Source organism: Saccostrea echinata, unplaced genomic scaffold, assembly GCF_033153115.1.
Source record: "Saccostrea echinata isolate AGI-Se365-2 ecotype Australia unplaced genomic scaffold, CSIRO_AGI_Sech_v1 ptg000030l, whole genome shotgun sequence".
In the NCBI taxonomy this organism is placed as follows: domain Eukaryota; kingdom Metazoa; phylum Mollusca; class Bivalvia; order Ostreida; family Ostreidae; genus Saccostrea; species Saccostrea echinata.
The window spans coordinates 35,093,075-35,109,490 of NW_026889779.1; the positions used below are offsets into that span (position 1 = coordinate 35,093,075).

At 33.0% G+C, this 16,416-nt stretch overlaps 1 protein-coding gene across 1 annotated transcript; it reads right to left on the reverse strand.

Annotated features, from left to right (window-relative positions):
* Window positions 1-1,678: 1,678 nt before the first annotated feature.
* On the reverse strand, window positions 1,679-16,375 carry LOC133196767 (dehydrogenase/reductase SDR family member 1-like). The gene is made up of 10 exons (XM_061332626.1): window positions 16,299-16,375; window positions 15,401-15,516; window positions 15,129-15,196; window positions 14,068-14,211; window positions 12,918-12,997; window positions 9,406-9,538; window positions 8,778-8,936; window positions 4,263-4,353; window positions 3,951-4,031; window positions 1,679-2,269 (listed from the first exon to the last, which is right to left on the reverse strand). Exons 2-10 carry the CDS (start codon window positions 15,504-15,506, stop codon window positions 2,157-2,159), a joined length of 975 nt encoding a protein of 324 aa, XP_061188610.1. The 5' UTR covers window positions 15,507-15,516; window positions 16,299-16,375; the 3' UTR covers window positions 1,679-2,156.
* Between the last annotated feature and the right edge of the window lie 41 nt (window positions 16,376-16,416).

The window sequence follows — 16,416 nt, forward strand, 5'->3', positions numbered from 1 at the left end:
GCAAGGGTGCCTCTTTCAAAATTGTGAAATTCATGGCCCTGGATCAGGGGTTTTGGTGTTAGGGAGGGACTCTATTAATCATATACTGAAATGCATGAATTTTTAAAAATCTTCTCTGTCCATTGGTATTAAGTAGACAAAATAATTGTATGGTTATGATGAGCAAGGATTCCTCTTTTAAAATTGGGAAATTCATGGCCCCAGGGTTAGAGGTTTTAGTGTCAGGGCAGGGCTCTATTGAACATATAGTGATATGCATATTCAAATTTTTAACTATCTTCTCCTCTGGTCCTGTGTATTTAGCAGACAAACTAATTGCATGGATATGATGAACAAGGATGCCTCTTCCGAAATTGTGAAATCCATGGGCCCGGGAAGGGGTATGGGTTTTAGGGCAGGTCTCTATTGATTATATAGTGAAAATATATCAAAGCTGTATATGGTATACTTTTGATAAGTTCAGATAACCAAAATTAAAAAGATATTGTTATTTATTTCATTATTTTATATAATGATAGGACTTTTCTGTAAATTACAAATTCAAATTTAAATCAATTTTGTTTCAAATATATCTAAAATTTAAAATAACAACTGATTTATTTACCAACTCAAAAAAAAGAGATTTTTTTTTTTATATTTTTAAACACGAGTGAAAATACATGTATTAAACAATTCTGTCTCACAGTGAAATAAATTCCATATTCAACTACAAAACATTGAAATTTCTGTTTCAGTTTATTATATTTTCATTTGATTTTTCCTTTGCCTCTGTCTTCGTAACTCAGTATCATAGGTTGTGTTGTCATTAAGCAGTTTCGAGACATCATAACAAAGTGATTGTGAGACTGAAAATATTAAACATGGAGTGCCGTTTTAGCCTCTGTCATGATGATTTTTTACAACAGCTGGGCTACTGAGTATTTTTTATAACACTTTATGGGAAGACAAGGAAAATCTAGAGTTTTGATATTTTTTGGCAAAAAAGTATTAATAATTCCACAGTATTTCACTATTAAAAATGTACTAAATAGGATATTTAATGTTTTATAGTTGGATATGGAATTTCTGAAAGGGACAAGATTTTCAAAATATTTTCACAAGTTCAAAGTACATGTATATCCAACTACAAACATTTACTGTTGTTACATTTTCTTTGATTTGCCTTTGTCTTTCGTAATGCAGTGCCTCGGACTGTGATGACAGATGTCATAGCTGAGATTGAAAACTGTAAATATAAATACCAACAAGGTAGTTTCAGTGTGTGTCAGGGTGGTTTGGTTTCTCTTCTACCTTATGAAAGGGGATATTTTCTTTGTAAAACTTTTTTAAAGGGAATGACAATCTCAAGTTTTGCTGCACTCTTGATATTTTCACAGTGAAAAATATCACTTTTCTACAAACGATAAATTACAGGATTTTACTGTACAGTTGAAAATGCAGAGCTAATGATACAAAGATGTCTAGTTTCACCTAGATCCCCCTATTACCCGGTACATGTGAATTAAATATACAGACATTTTCAAATATGTACATACATGTACTTTGGAGAGTACTGTACATGTTGTTCATTAGAGGAATCTTTCAATTCTCCATGATTATGGATCAAACTGCATTGCAACAGTACTAAAATAAAGAGCACATTCTTCTAATTTATGAAGAAAAAAAAGAATTCTTAAAGTGTCAATTACTAGATAATTTATTTCAAATTAAAACAAATTCAATATGTAACACCTCAGTAAAAAATCTACATTAACAAATATACATAAATCTCAAAAAATTTCTGTGTTGCATGCTTATTGTTTGCTTTAACTAACAACCTTTTTGGGAAAAAACAGATATACATGTATTTGATACCAGAAGTGGAGTAAAACTTCTAACCTGTACTTAAAAAATAACATCAACTGTCAAAATTAACTATATTTAAATACATCATGGTATATAAATATACAATATTTGAGGACATTTTGTATATTTTAATATACACATGTAATATACATCAATATTTGAGGACAAGTCACACATTTTATAAATATATATATTTTAATATGCAGGGACAAGTCATTTGATCTGTTATTGACAGATTTCTTCTAATTTATGGGCAAATTAAGTTTATTTTTTTCCTATAGAGACTGTAGACTTTGGCAATTCTTCTCCAGTTAAAACTTGTTACCGGCAAGTGCTATTACCCACTTTGGGAGCCTGACCCAGTTTGGTAGGTACCCAGCACCAGGGATTTGGTTTACTTGGCGCATGCTTGGAATTGTCCGACCTAAAAGCATAGATCAAAAGGATAAAATTTATTTATCATTATATACATGTACATGCATTTTAATTTAGCCAACGAATGCAAGGGAGAGTATATTCCCATCTCCTTAGTAAATAAAACTACATACATGTATAGATATATAAGGTAAAATTGAGTACAGTCAAACTAGCTGCAATACTGTAGCCCTCTCAATTTTTTTTTTTTTTTGGGGGGGGGGGGGGAGAGGGCTACAACTCTGCAATAATGTAGCCCTCTCCAATTTTTTTTTTTTTTTTTTGGGAGAGGGCTACAACTCCTTAGGATCTCCGTAATGGTGCAAGTGCGGGAATGATTCACTACCGCACAGATTTCGGCTCAAATTATCAGTACATGTAACTGGGTATTTTATTAACATATCTTACCTCATAAAATGTAGTTATGCAGGACATGAATTGATCCAAAAATATACAGAACAATCCGTATATCGGTTATTTTTCGTGTATGTCAACATCACAACTTGAATTTATCCGCCATGTTTACTGACCTTGATCGATTTTATTTTGGGACAACCAATGAGAATTTGGGATCTAGGGGAGCGGATCTGTATGGATTTCCCTTATTATAAGCATAAATATCACTGTTTATGATAAAAATATCACGTGGAATGCTTTTATTTATCGATGTTTAGTTATATCATACAACACAAACATTTATCAACACCGACATTTACATTATCAAGTGATTCTAAATTTCAAGCGCAAGTCTCAGTACATCACGTGAGAACTGTCATGGCTGCTGAGGTGAACGAATGGAAAACACGCAGATTTATTTTACTTGGTTTTCGCGTATAAAGGGCTATGATGTTGATAGTGAATAAAAATTCCGTCTTATTGGAAGTAAGTTGAATGCAAAAACAATTTATTTTGCCTGCAGTCGCCCGTATCTAAAAAATATATTTGCACCATTACGGAGATGCAGTGGAATTGTAGCCCTCTCCTGAAAATATCAGATTAAAAAAAATCGGAGAAGGCTACATTATTGCAGCTACATGTATTTTTATTTTGTGAGTTAAGCCTTTAGCAAAATTACACACTAATAAATTCCTAGTGATTATTTGGAAATCTACGGTATGAAAGATTCATTTAAGGAATAACTGTCTTATTTTTTTGATTCATGATGTGATCAATCGAGTGGTTTGCGTGATAATTTGCATAAACGCCTTCGGCGTTTATGCATAAAATTATCACGCAAGCCAATCGATTGATCATCGTCATGAATCCAAAAAATCTGACAGTTATTCCTTATATTTACATGCTCCTGATTCTGCAAATTCCCGTGCTAATAGCCCAGCTTCTGTCTCTATTTGTCACGCCCCGCACGTGATTTTTTAACCGCGCCTATCGATGAACCAGTAGATTTATGTAGAAATAAAGTATTTTTACAATTTGTAATTTTATCTCGGACAAAGACATTGGAAATGTAAATATTAAATCACATTTTTGAAGATGCTAGTATATGACATCAAGAAGATTTTTTTTACAAAATCATTTTATGTCTTGCCTAATGAAAATTAACAGTATTACATGTAGTACTACATGTATGTCCATGGATGCAATGTCAATATATGCATCTTATTAAAGTAATTTTTTACTGTAATTATTGTAATTGTAATGCAGAGAGTCATGGAAACTACATGTATACATACCATCAATGTCCTTTATCCCATATTCCCTTGCTAGCTCTGCCGTCATCAAAACGTGACCAGATTTTGCCATTATATTGGGGTCTGCAATTCAGTTTTCAAAAGAACAGATTATTTAGTGAGAGTCAACCTTTCCATTTACAGTTCACAAAGTAATTTTAGAGAAGAAAAATTATTGTGGAAGTCATTTCATGATTTCAACAGATAACCCAAAATTTGGAGAGATTAAATTCTCTTTTGAATAACATAATTTAACCAGTTATTTTACATTGTACCATCATTGTACATAAAAATTATAACATAGTGTTGACTGACCTTGTGCTAAATGGACAATGCATTTCCCTGAAAACTCTGTAGACTCTGCATTTTGTAACATTTCTTTCATCTTATTTTTATCAATTTTGATCTGAAAAAAAATTTTTGCAGATAAAATTTTTTGAACAGAAAACTATAAAACCATTCTGGGAAATTTTTAAAATAAAATTAAAATATGAACAGGTAATTGTGGTGTCATGAGTAGACCAGGAAAGCTCCATAGTCCATACTCTCTTTGTAAAATTTAGGTGCTGGGGTTATAACAAAAGTTTAATTAAACAACAAATTTACAAGAAAAGTATGGGTGTTGTATTTTATCCAGAAGAAAAAGAGATGCTCTACATTTCAGAGTTAACTCTTTCCAGTGAAGACAACACAATATTATTATACATATCTATACAGTAAAACTCGGTTATAACGAAGTCACTGGGACCTGTGAAATTACTTCGCTATATCCGTAATTTGTTTTATCCGTATAAGAAATTCGTTAAATTTATATAGCTGGGGATCCAAGAAAAATTCGCAATATCCATGAATTCACTATATCCGTGTTCGCACTAAACAAGTTTTACTGTATACATTCTAGAATTAAAGAATGGTGAAGGGGGATCTACATAAATACATTTATACATCAATTATCCAACTTTTTGTTACATAAAGGCTTCAGCAACAACAAGTAGCAAAGGAAAAAAAAACATTTTGTAAGAAAATGTCAACATTTTTTAAATTTATAAAAATTGACAATGAAAAAGATTTCAGTAGATTCATACTTGAAATTATAGACACATTGATTAAGTTTTATTACTATTCTTCACAATGATACAGTTAATTTGATTGGTCTAGATCAGCACAATTTGTGATTTCTCCTTAACGTGCAGGGTGACAACTGTTTTGTCTTCCTTTAGATGAAAATACATGTAAAATGTCGCAAGTGAGATAACTGATATACATGTATAATTAATACAATTGATAGGTAAACAATAAATTCTAATGGGGACTTCAAAGTTATTGAAAATATGGATATCAGAGCAGTGGGTAGGAGAACACAAGAGGTTTGCCAAATATTATATACTCCATTTTATAAATACTTAGATTCTTCAGGATAAGTAAACTAATATGTTGACGTGCGACCATTGAGGTGAGTGCATTTGTGTATTACTGGATACCTATTCACTTTATATATAATATTTAGATCTACCTCTACAAACCACATGAAATACTTGGAATGTTTAGACTGTGATTAGGTGTGTATTATTGAACAAAAATTTTTGATAAATTTTATAAAACAATATTTACATTTCCAATGTCTTTGTTCGAGATAAAATTACAAATTGTAAAAATACTTTATTTCTACATAAATCTACTGGTTCATTGATAGGGGCGGGACAAATAGAGACAGAAGCGGGGCTATTAGCACGGGAATTTGCAGAATCAGAAGCATGTAAATATAAGGAATAACTGTCAGATTTTTTGGATTCATGACGATGATCAATCGAGTGGCTTGCGTGATAATTTTATGCATAAACGCCGAAGGCGTTTATGCAAATTATCACGCAAGCCACTCGATTGATCACCGTCATGAATCCAAAAAATTAGACAGTTATTCCTTAAATATACGATTTATTGGAGATTTTATAAATTCTATCGAAAAGGTCTTATGAATCATTTAATGCATAAATTTTGTAAGAGCTGAGTGTTTTGATTATCATTTTGTAGTTCTTAATTGTCTTACTGTCATTACAAAATAGTGAAAAAACATTTCAAATTCAAACTTTTAACAGTTGTAAAACCAACGTGTTGAAGAATAGTGGTCTAATGTGTAATCCAATTATTATTTAAGATGTGCACTCTGCTTAGTGTTTATATCATTATTGGGCAGTATTATTTTAAAACACTGAAAACAAATCTTAGGTGACAGAAAATTCCTCAACTTTTACAAAAAATTAAACAAGAGGCCCAAGGGCCATAACGGTCATCTGAGTACAACAATTTTGAGGATTCATACACTGACAAATGAACCTTTGTTGCAAAAAAGCAAGTAAAATAGTACGATTAAGATCAACAAAATAATTGTTCTAGTATCTATCTATGTGGCCCTCTTTTATCACTATTACCATGCAGACTTTTGATAAAATATCTTACATTGACCTCACTTGGCCTTTGAAGAACATTTAAAAAGATAAGTTATTTTTGTTTCATTTTTATTCATGTATTATTTCCAAGTCTACCTGATCATTTAGACTAAGAAAGTACTTTTTGTATTAATATACAATAAATGTTCTTGCATAATTCTCTTATTCTATTAACCTTTCAAATACATTACCTACAGTGATTTAATTATCAAAGGTGAATTGCAAAGGGGAATAACTTCACTCAGTAGAATACAAATTAATAGAGCCCTGGCCAGGACCAGTACACTTGACTAAATGGTCCAGATGTTCAAAATTCTGGTAAAAATACCCTTGCTTATTAAAACTTTTTACTCTGAAATTGCCTCCAATATGCCAAGGAGCAGAGATGATCTTCAAAGAAATAATGCATTTTCACTACCGGGTATTCAACACAGCCCTACCTTAACACCAGAACCCATGACCCAGGGTCATGAAATTTACAAATTTGGAAGAGGTACCCTCATCATCATAACTATGCAATTACATGTACATGTAGTTGAAGATTTTCAAAGAATTTGCCCATTTTCAGTATATTATCAATAGAGCCCCCCCCCCCCCCCCCAAGACACAACAGAACCCCTGGGACCACAAGTTTTAAAAATTTTGTAAAAGCATCCTAAGCTTGCTCATCATAACTATACACTTGTTTCTTTGCTTTATAACCAGGAGTAGAAAAAATATTTTGAAAGAAATTATGAATTTTCACTATATAATCAATAGAGCCCCCCCCCCCTCCCCCTCACCAGAACCTCTGACCCTGGAGACATGAATTTCACAATTTTGGAAGAGGTACTCTTGCTCATCATAACCATGCACTTCCTTTGTTTAAATAATACCCAGAAGCAGAGAAGAAGATTTTCAAAGAATTGATGCATTTTCACTACATAATCAATAGAGCCCCGCCCTAACACCAAAACCCCTATCCAGGGGCCATGAAATTCACAATTTCTGAAGAGGCACTCTTGCTCATCATAACTATGTACTTAGTTAGTTTATTTAATACCCAGGAGCAGAGAAGCAGATTTTCAAAGAATTAATGCATTTTCACTATATAATCAATAGAGCCCTGCCTTAACACCAGAACCCCTGACCCAGGGGCCATGAAATTCATTATTTTGGAAGAGGCAGTCTTGCTCAACATAACTATGTACTTAGTTAGATTATCTAATACCCATGAGCAGAGAAATAGATTTTCAAAGAATTAATGCATTTTCACTATATAATCAATAGAGCCCCACCCTAACACCAGAACCCCTGACCCAGGGGCTATGAAATTCACAATTTTGGAAGAGGCAGTCTTGTTCAACATAACTATGTACTTAGTTTATCTAATACCCAAGAGCAGAGAAGATTTTCAAAGAAATAATGCACTCTCACTATATGATCTATATAACCCCACCCTAGCACCAGAACCCGTGACCCTGGGGCCATGAATTGCACAATTTTCGTAAAGGGCCCAATGCTTATTACAATCATGTCAACAGTTTGACTGCTTGGTGTTCAGGAGTAAAGAAGAAGATTTTTAAAGATTGCATCAATTTTGGTGGTTTTAGCCCAACCCCTCAGGCCCCAGGGGGGCAGGGACCATGAAATTCACAAATTTTGTTCCCCTTCACCCATAGATGCTATATGCCAAAATTGGTTGAAATTGGTTAAGCGGTTTTGGAGAAGAAGTTGAAAATGTTCAAAAGTTAATGCACGATGGACGACAACGAACGAAAACAGATAGCAATAGGTCACCTGAGTGACTCGGGTGACCTACAAAAAACTCTCCGACTGATATGTCTTGGAAATTAATGTTTTGATTCGATACACACTTGAATATCTATACATTCTGATATACTTATGAAGACCTAACTGTGATATGTTACTTGCAATTCCATAACTACATGTATATCTGACAAGTGCAAATTTTTAACATTTAATCTATTATCTACAGTATATGCAATATCCATTAAATCAAAGTTAATTTATTTTTTGGTGAACTTTTGTTGTTAACGCAAAAATGTAGTTAGCAGTGAGAAACATTTGCATTGGAATGTGGGTGTGGAGGTTACGCAGTAACCTCCACACCCACAAAGTCATCTGGATTAATGTCCACAGTCTGAATTTCCTCTTCATCCAGGCATTTCTTTAAGAGCTCGCAGTGTCAATGGTGCTTTGTGCCATTAGCTGCGCTCACCATTATGGCATTTTTAGAAGGGAGACATCACAAATCATCAGGTTAGAGTAGGGTTGTCACCCTCAGGCACAAGCACCCTGGGTGACAACCCTTCTCAGACCTTGTTATTTGTGATGCCTCCCTTCTAAACAGTCCATACTTCTATAATATACATGTACTTACCGGGGAATCAGGTCCTGCCACCTTTTCCAGTGCTTTCTCATCCATTTTGTCAGAGTTACTCAGCATAAGCTCCGTTTTCACTATTCCTGGCCATAAGCTGACAAAAGCTACATTGTGTTTCTTCAACTCTTGAGCACAGTCAGCTGCCATTCTATCACACTGTAAACATTATTATATGATTCATCGTAATTCAAAATGTCTAATTGTAAGGATTCGCAGAGATATTCAGGATTTTCTTTTTCCCTACATTTTTTACCAACTCTGCAAGATAAAATTCACTGTATCTTATACTGTACAGGTGTTCAGAGAGTAAGAAGGCAAATAGTTTGTGTTAAGCCCTGATTGGTTGATTCAAAAACTTGTAATTGATATGCAAAGGGCCATTTTCAACATCTATCAATTTAACAAGTGAAAAAAAAGAAGTTTGAAGAGATTTACACTAGTAAATGAAATACATGTATAAAAAATGATCAGTTATATTACCTACAGTTTTATCACATTTCAATTTTCAATGATTTGAATAAAAGTTGTTCTAAAGCTTGCATGAACAAAATCATAGATTCTAGACTATTAAAAATCATTGATTTTATGTGTATACATGCACTCAAAAATGCTATGAAAGAATTACAGCTTCTTTTCCAACGCCATAGGGTACATTGAACAAATATCTCAGTCCTCCAACTGAAGAAATATTGATGATCAATCCTTGTTTCCGGGGCACCATGAGGCGGGCAGCGTACACAGCACAGAGATAATGGTTTCTGAATTTAAATTTGAAAATTTTAATTAAGAATTCAATCCAAACAATTTTTAAAAAGTGTTTATTCTTAAAACAGAAACCATTACAGATGTTCCAAAAATAACTCTCCTAGATTCCTACTCTCAAAAGGTACCCCATTTCATACAAGCTTCATATTCATGACATATGTAATATATGCATCAATATATACTTCTCTTTTGATGGCTTACTGTGGCCCTCCCTAGCCCCAACCCCTCAAATGGGCTCAAGATTTAAACAAATTTAAACCTGCACTAGCAGAGGATGCATGCATATTAATATGACTGATTATGGCCCTACTGTTCTTGAGAAGAAAATTTAAAAAAGATCCATTCTTTACTCCAAAGTAAAACTCTATTCCCTAATGTGGCACCACCCTATCCATGGAGCCCATGATTTAACCAAAGTTAAATCTAAAAAGTTTTGTTATATTTGTTTTTATATGGTTTTGAGAAGACAATTTAAGACACCCATCCTTTTTTTCTGCCCTATCTTATCTCCCCTTTCAATAGGCTGTGACCTTTTATTTGAACAAACTTGAATCCCCTTCATCCAAAGATGGGTGAATTCAAAAAAAATGACCAAACGCACATTTATCAACCCACACTAAAAATACAGGCAATGAAAACAGATTTCTATGTCTCAGCATATGTCTTTAGATAGTGTCTAAATACCTGCCAAATATCTCGTTGATATCTCAATTAACAAAAAAATTATGCCCAAAAATGATGCTAAAATTGTCAGGAGTGCAACACCTTTTTGTGACATTTTGAAATTTCAATATTTTTTGGAGATCTGTGAAATAAAAAATAATGCTTCATGTTGAAAATAAAGACTTTCCTGATAATATTCAAAGTATTGAGCTTTAAATGTGGACTGTCATAACTTTTGTTTAATCAGGTTGTGGTCATGGCTGATGTTTAAAAAAATGTTATACCATGTCAGGAGTGCAACAGAAAAAATGTAGTGTTGCCAAAAAAACATCAATTGTAAAATTCTGATGGAAAATGAAGAAAGAAAAGAATTTTGGAAGTGTAAAATAATAACTGATATACATTTTAAAACTCAAAAATGTTATATAAATCACAAGCAGCATTAATGAGAGTCAAGTATATGTGCATACCCAAAAATGTCAGGAGTGCAACATTTGGTGTTTTGCTCCCAAGCATGAAAAAACTATTATCATTCATCATATGATTTTCTGATTTTTATTTTGGAAAATACAGACACAAAGAACATTTTTACCAAATAGATTTTCAATTACAGGATCTGTCTGTGCTTCAGATCCATATTTCTATGGTCAGGAGTGCAACACATTTTTTTAAAGATTCAAGTTGTGTGACGAAAAGACTTCTATTCATGCTTAGAAGTATTCATTGATTAATAATGATCTTTTTGTATAATTTAATGTTAAATTATTGACAGTTTCATTATCAAAATCCTTCCTTTTTCAATTTTATCAATTCAGATGTGTTTTTATCTTTTTTGTGATTTTTTTAACAAACGTTAAAAATAAACACACTAAAACATTGTCATAAAATTCAAGTAATTCCTCCTCAACTTCACTGAAACAACAGAACAAGTTCTTATGTAATTTTCACTTCACAATTCCACTTTAAAGGCCCCAATGCTTTTGGTCAGGAGTGCAACAAATATGTTAGAATTATAAATCATCCAATAAGAATAAAAATAAAGAAAAAATAATGAGTAGAATTTTTCTGGTGGGTTACTGTGTTTGTCTTCTAAAGGAAATTATGCTTTAAAATATATTTTATCTTCTAAATATACATTTAAGCTAGTTTTTTGGCATAAAATAGGGTATAATTCCAGATAAAATGTGAATTTTAAATACTTTTCATCGGTTTTAATTATGAAGTATTGGACTATAAGTATTGCACAATTTCATTACCACTTGATGTTGCCAACACTTTATGAATTTTTGCGTTCATTGGTTTTAATTTTAAACTTTACTGCAGTCAGGAGTGCAACAAAACTGCTTCATAATTACCGATGCTTTTTAACTATCTTTACTAAAAATTAAGTTGGAAAAAAAATGCTTGATACTATTTGATGTTCAAAACACTATGCCTATCAACAAATTACAGTAATTTGTCAGTCAATTCAGGGAATAGTTTTCATCATTTCACATATATTTTAAATACAGTTTATATATTTTACACTTTGCAAATAATCATGTTTTAAGGTCTTCAAAATATGAAAAAACTGCTGTAAACGATGAAAAATATCAACACGACAAATTGATTTACAAAGTAAGAATGGGTTATTGTGTGTTATAATTTTTAAAACAACGTTAAATAAAATACATATCAGATGTCAGGAGTGCAACACAATAATGTAACATAGGGTCACTTTAAAATCTAGTATTTTTCGTAAGAGAACTCGTATATAACAATTCTTTTTTGGCTTAGATTTAAAGAATTGATTTGAACGAACAAAAAAGTGAATTTTGGGGAATTTTATTGCTTCACATTTTTTTCATATTAAAACTTTTCAAACCAGAATTGAAAAAATAATGTAAAATAACAATCAAAAAGCCAATTTTTTGTCACATGTACAAGAGAAGATACTCATTCAAGGTCTAGATTTAATCATTTATACCCCTTTTACCATTTTGAAGCATAAAAAACTATAATTTCTTGTGATTATGTATTTTAGTTAGTCTTTTAAGGTGCAATGATATTTTCTTTTTTCAAAAGAAATTTTACTAATAAAAATTCTGAAACTTTTTAATCCAATTGTCTATTCTATTGCCACTTCAGGATTTTAAACTAGAATGCATTTGCAATATGATGATATAAGTGAAATATATGTTATAAGTAGTTGAATTTTGCCAATGGTGGTCATTTTTTTTTAATTCACCCAGATGCTTTTTGGCAAATCAGTGAGTGGTTCTGGCGAAGAAGTCAAAAATGTTAAAAACAGACAGACAGAGTCAGCTCATGTGAGCGAGCTAAAAACTTCAAAATACTTTCTTTGCAGTATTAGACCCTAAATAATATTACAAATTTCTTAACGTTTATTTTAAACACTAATTAAACATGTTTATATCATATACATGTACAGCAAAATATATGCATTTATTACAATGGACTTTACATGTAAGCAGGTCACCCCTGCACCCTTCATTCTCTAAAAGCCATTGGTCTCAGTCCCTTTGTGAGGCCTCGGCTCCATTACATTTAAGATATAAAGAGGGACTCAGACATTAACCTTTAAGCTTAATACCCAATCCAATAGCCAGATCTGTACATGTACAATAAAGTAGGAATTGGCTTTTATTATCCTTTATGTACTGACAGTCTGATACATTGGTACATGTACCATAACTTTCATATATGTACCTTAGTCCCACATTGTTAACAGTGTCCCACATGTTGATTGGTTGCTCCCAGTATGGTACTCCTACATTTTTCATAATAGCCTACAAGAATTTAAAAACAATAATAATTTTATAAGCAAAAGAAATCCCCCACTGTAGTTTTTCATATATGATGCTTTTATAATAATTTATCTTATTACATTATGGTTACATGTCCTTTTGTGGAGAAGAGGATTTTTAAAAGAACTTTTCCAAAAATTCTAACATATCATATGTACATGTACAACCAAGCATCTCCCAGCTGTGTAAACATGAAGTATACTCAAAATGACAACCAACTAAGCAAGAAATATACTCACTGTGACAGCCCAGTAAACAGAAAGTGTACTCACTGTGACAGCCCAGTAAACAAAAAGTGTACTCTCTCTGTGACAGCTGACTAGGCAAGAAATGTACTCACTGTGACAGCAAACAAAGCAAGAAATGTACTAACTGTGACAGCCCAGTAAGCAAGAAACGTACTAACTTGACAGCCAACTAAGCAAGAAATGTACTCACTGTGACAGCCCAGTAAACAAAAAGTGTACTCACTGTGACAGCCAAGCAAGAAATGTACTCACTTTGACAGCCCAGTAAACAAAAAGTGAACTCACTGTGACAGCTGACTAGGCAAGAAAGGTACTCACTGTGACAGCCCAGTAAACAAAAAGTACACTCACTGTGACAGCCAAGTAAACAAAAAGTACACTCACTGTGACAGCCCAGTAAACAAAAAGTGTACTTACTGTGACAGCCCAGTAAACAAAAAGTGTACCCACTGTGTGACAGCCAACTAAGCAAGAAAAGAACTCATTGTGACAGCCCAGTAAGCAAGAAATGTACTCATTGTGACAACTAGCTGCTGAACTGTAGCATTACGGTTTTCCATTTTAGTCTTTGACCATTCAGTCAAAGACTAAAATACAAGACCAAAATGCTACAGTTCTGCAGCTATGTGACAGCTAAGTAAGCAGGAAGTGTACTCACTGTGACAGACAAGAAAATAAGAAGTATACTCACTGAGACAGTTGTACTAAGACAGCTAGGTAAACAAGAAGTGTACTCACTGAGACAGCCCAGTAAACAAGAAATGTACTCATTGTGACAGCCAACAAGACAAGAATTGTACTCACTGTGACTGCTGAGTAAGCATTGTTGACCAGTATGTCTAGCTGTCCACTCTGTTCAGACTTGACCCTCTGGAACAGATTTTCCACATCTTCATCCTTGCTGTGGTCACACTGAACTGGAATACATTTACCTCCCCTGCTTTCAATCTGCAAAACAAGATTATAGTTATATGGTAAAATATGGAAAATATCTCCTTGCAAGGTACATACCACACTTTCACATTAATTGCTGCAAGGCATTTACAATTATCAATCTCTTTGATTTGCTATGAAATTCTGAAAGTTGCAATATGTCTATCAGAATTTTGGAGCAGTTCAAACAGACTGATACAATAATTGTACACACAATATAAACATGTCAACTACTGCCAATTATACCATTCAACCACAGGGGCTGGTAGTATACTATGCTTTGATTTTATGCTATCACCATATATATAAAAAAAATTTGAAATAGGAATTTTACATATATTACCCAATTTTAGCGGTTTTGAAGTAGCCCACTAAAATTTTAATCACTAAATTTGCATCCTTGTGTATAAGTACTGAATACAAGAAGAATGACTTTATTCAGTCTGTTGTCAAATAATATCTTTCTCATCTGGTGTTGGATTTTTTTTAAAATCTCGTCTGAATCAGTATTCAAGTGTATATTAAACGTACTGAAAACGCATCCAGAAGATGAACTTCCTCTACTTTACACGTCAAGGAACTGTGCGTCCGCCAAAAAAAAGTTCCGTCAAAATTATTGGCATACCTTTGAGCAAGCAAAATGCCAAATTTTACACCCACTAAAGAAACCCGCTATACGGTATAGTGATCACATAAAAACAAGCACAGTGTTACCAGCCCCAGTGCAGTAAATAACCCATTTATTGTGGCATACTTTGTTAGCAAGTTACCTGCATAAGTATCATATAAACATTTAAAATTAGACTGATTTTCAAACAGTGCAACTCTGTAGTACATTGTAAAATAAGATTCAATACTGAACATGCACAAAAAATTGTTCCTGTCTACATGTAGTTAGTACTTTTGACCATGAATAAGAAGATTTTTTTTACATCTTTTGCTGTGTCTGTCAGACAACTTCCCACGGACTCTTCACCTGGGGGTAGTGTTAACGTTCTACCTGCATAAAAAGTTACAGAGTTTTAATTCAGTAGCAATGTTATATAAATATGTCTTAAAAATAATAAAATCATTTTATATCCACTTTAATTATAGAGCTGTTAGAGAATCTTCATGAATGCATGGCATAAACTGTAGGACATATATGCATAAAAATTTCATGATACTTTCAGTAAAGTATATGCATGTCTATGGTTTTAATTACCTGTGATGTATACTGTAGCCCCTGCCTCCCCAAGCTGTAAAGCAATACCATGACCAATACCTCGTGTGGCCCCAGTTACAAGACACACTTTGCCTCGAAGTGACATGGTATTTGATCTTCAAGAAAGAGAATAAGGAAAACAGTGTTGAAAATTATGAATGTATCAACACAATGCAGAGTCAACTAACATTAATTTATACCCCCCTCCCCCCCCCCCCAACTATTTATTTGCTGCTTTTTAACATTTCACACCTCAACTAATATTAATTTTACAAATGACAGAACATGAAGTAAAATTTATTCATCAACCTATTAAGAACAATCATTCTTAATCAAATGCTTCAACATTAAATTGGGCCACTACTCATGCATTTATTTTGCTGTTACAGTAAAATAAACAATCTTGCAACCCGGCCTTAATTCGTTCAGGCATGCAGAGATTCTATTGATGAAAGAGCAATAATTCATCATTGATGTATTGATCGTGCATTATTTCCAAAACTGAAATACATATACCAGTATAACATAGTACAATGAATAACATGTATATTGTATATACATCTGTACATAGCTCACAACAACATTTACTCAATAATCTAAGTTTTAAACAGTACCTGTTAAAATATCTTTTAACGAGGCGACCTTTTAATATCCTTGTCGATGTATGATTAAACGAAATGAATATGATGCAGTTAAAATTTTCCAGCTTACTCTAGGCCTAACTGTTAGAAGAAAATCAACTAAATGCAGTTTCTTTCAATTTCACGTTGATGTACATGTACCTAGCCGACACATGACTGGAATGTTACGCAACTTCAACAGTGTTCAAGCCTTTATATACATAGTTTCAATAACACAGCAATGCAAACACAATATCATAAACATTTTATACACTTACTTTCAGCGTTTTACTCAAAATGACATCAAATATTTACGTGCAGTTCTAGACTACAGTCTATACCAGATAATACCGTGTTTACATGTGTAAAATCATGGAAACTTCCGAGAGACACGCA

Coding starts and splice junctions, on each gene's coding strand:
- LOC133196767 (XM_061332626.1), bottom strand. CDS start 15,506: ATGTCACTTCGAGGCAAAGTGTGTCTTGTAACTGGGGCCACACGAGGT. Junction 4,354..8,777: donor TGGCAGGACCTGATTCCCCG/GTAAGTACATGT, acceptor ATTTTTTTTCAG/ATCAAAATTGATAAAAATAA. Junction 4,032..4,262: donor CATTGTCCATTTAGCACAAG/GTCAGTCAACAC, acceptor ACTGAATTGCAG/ACCCCAATATAATGGCAAAA.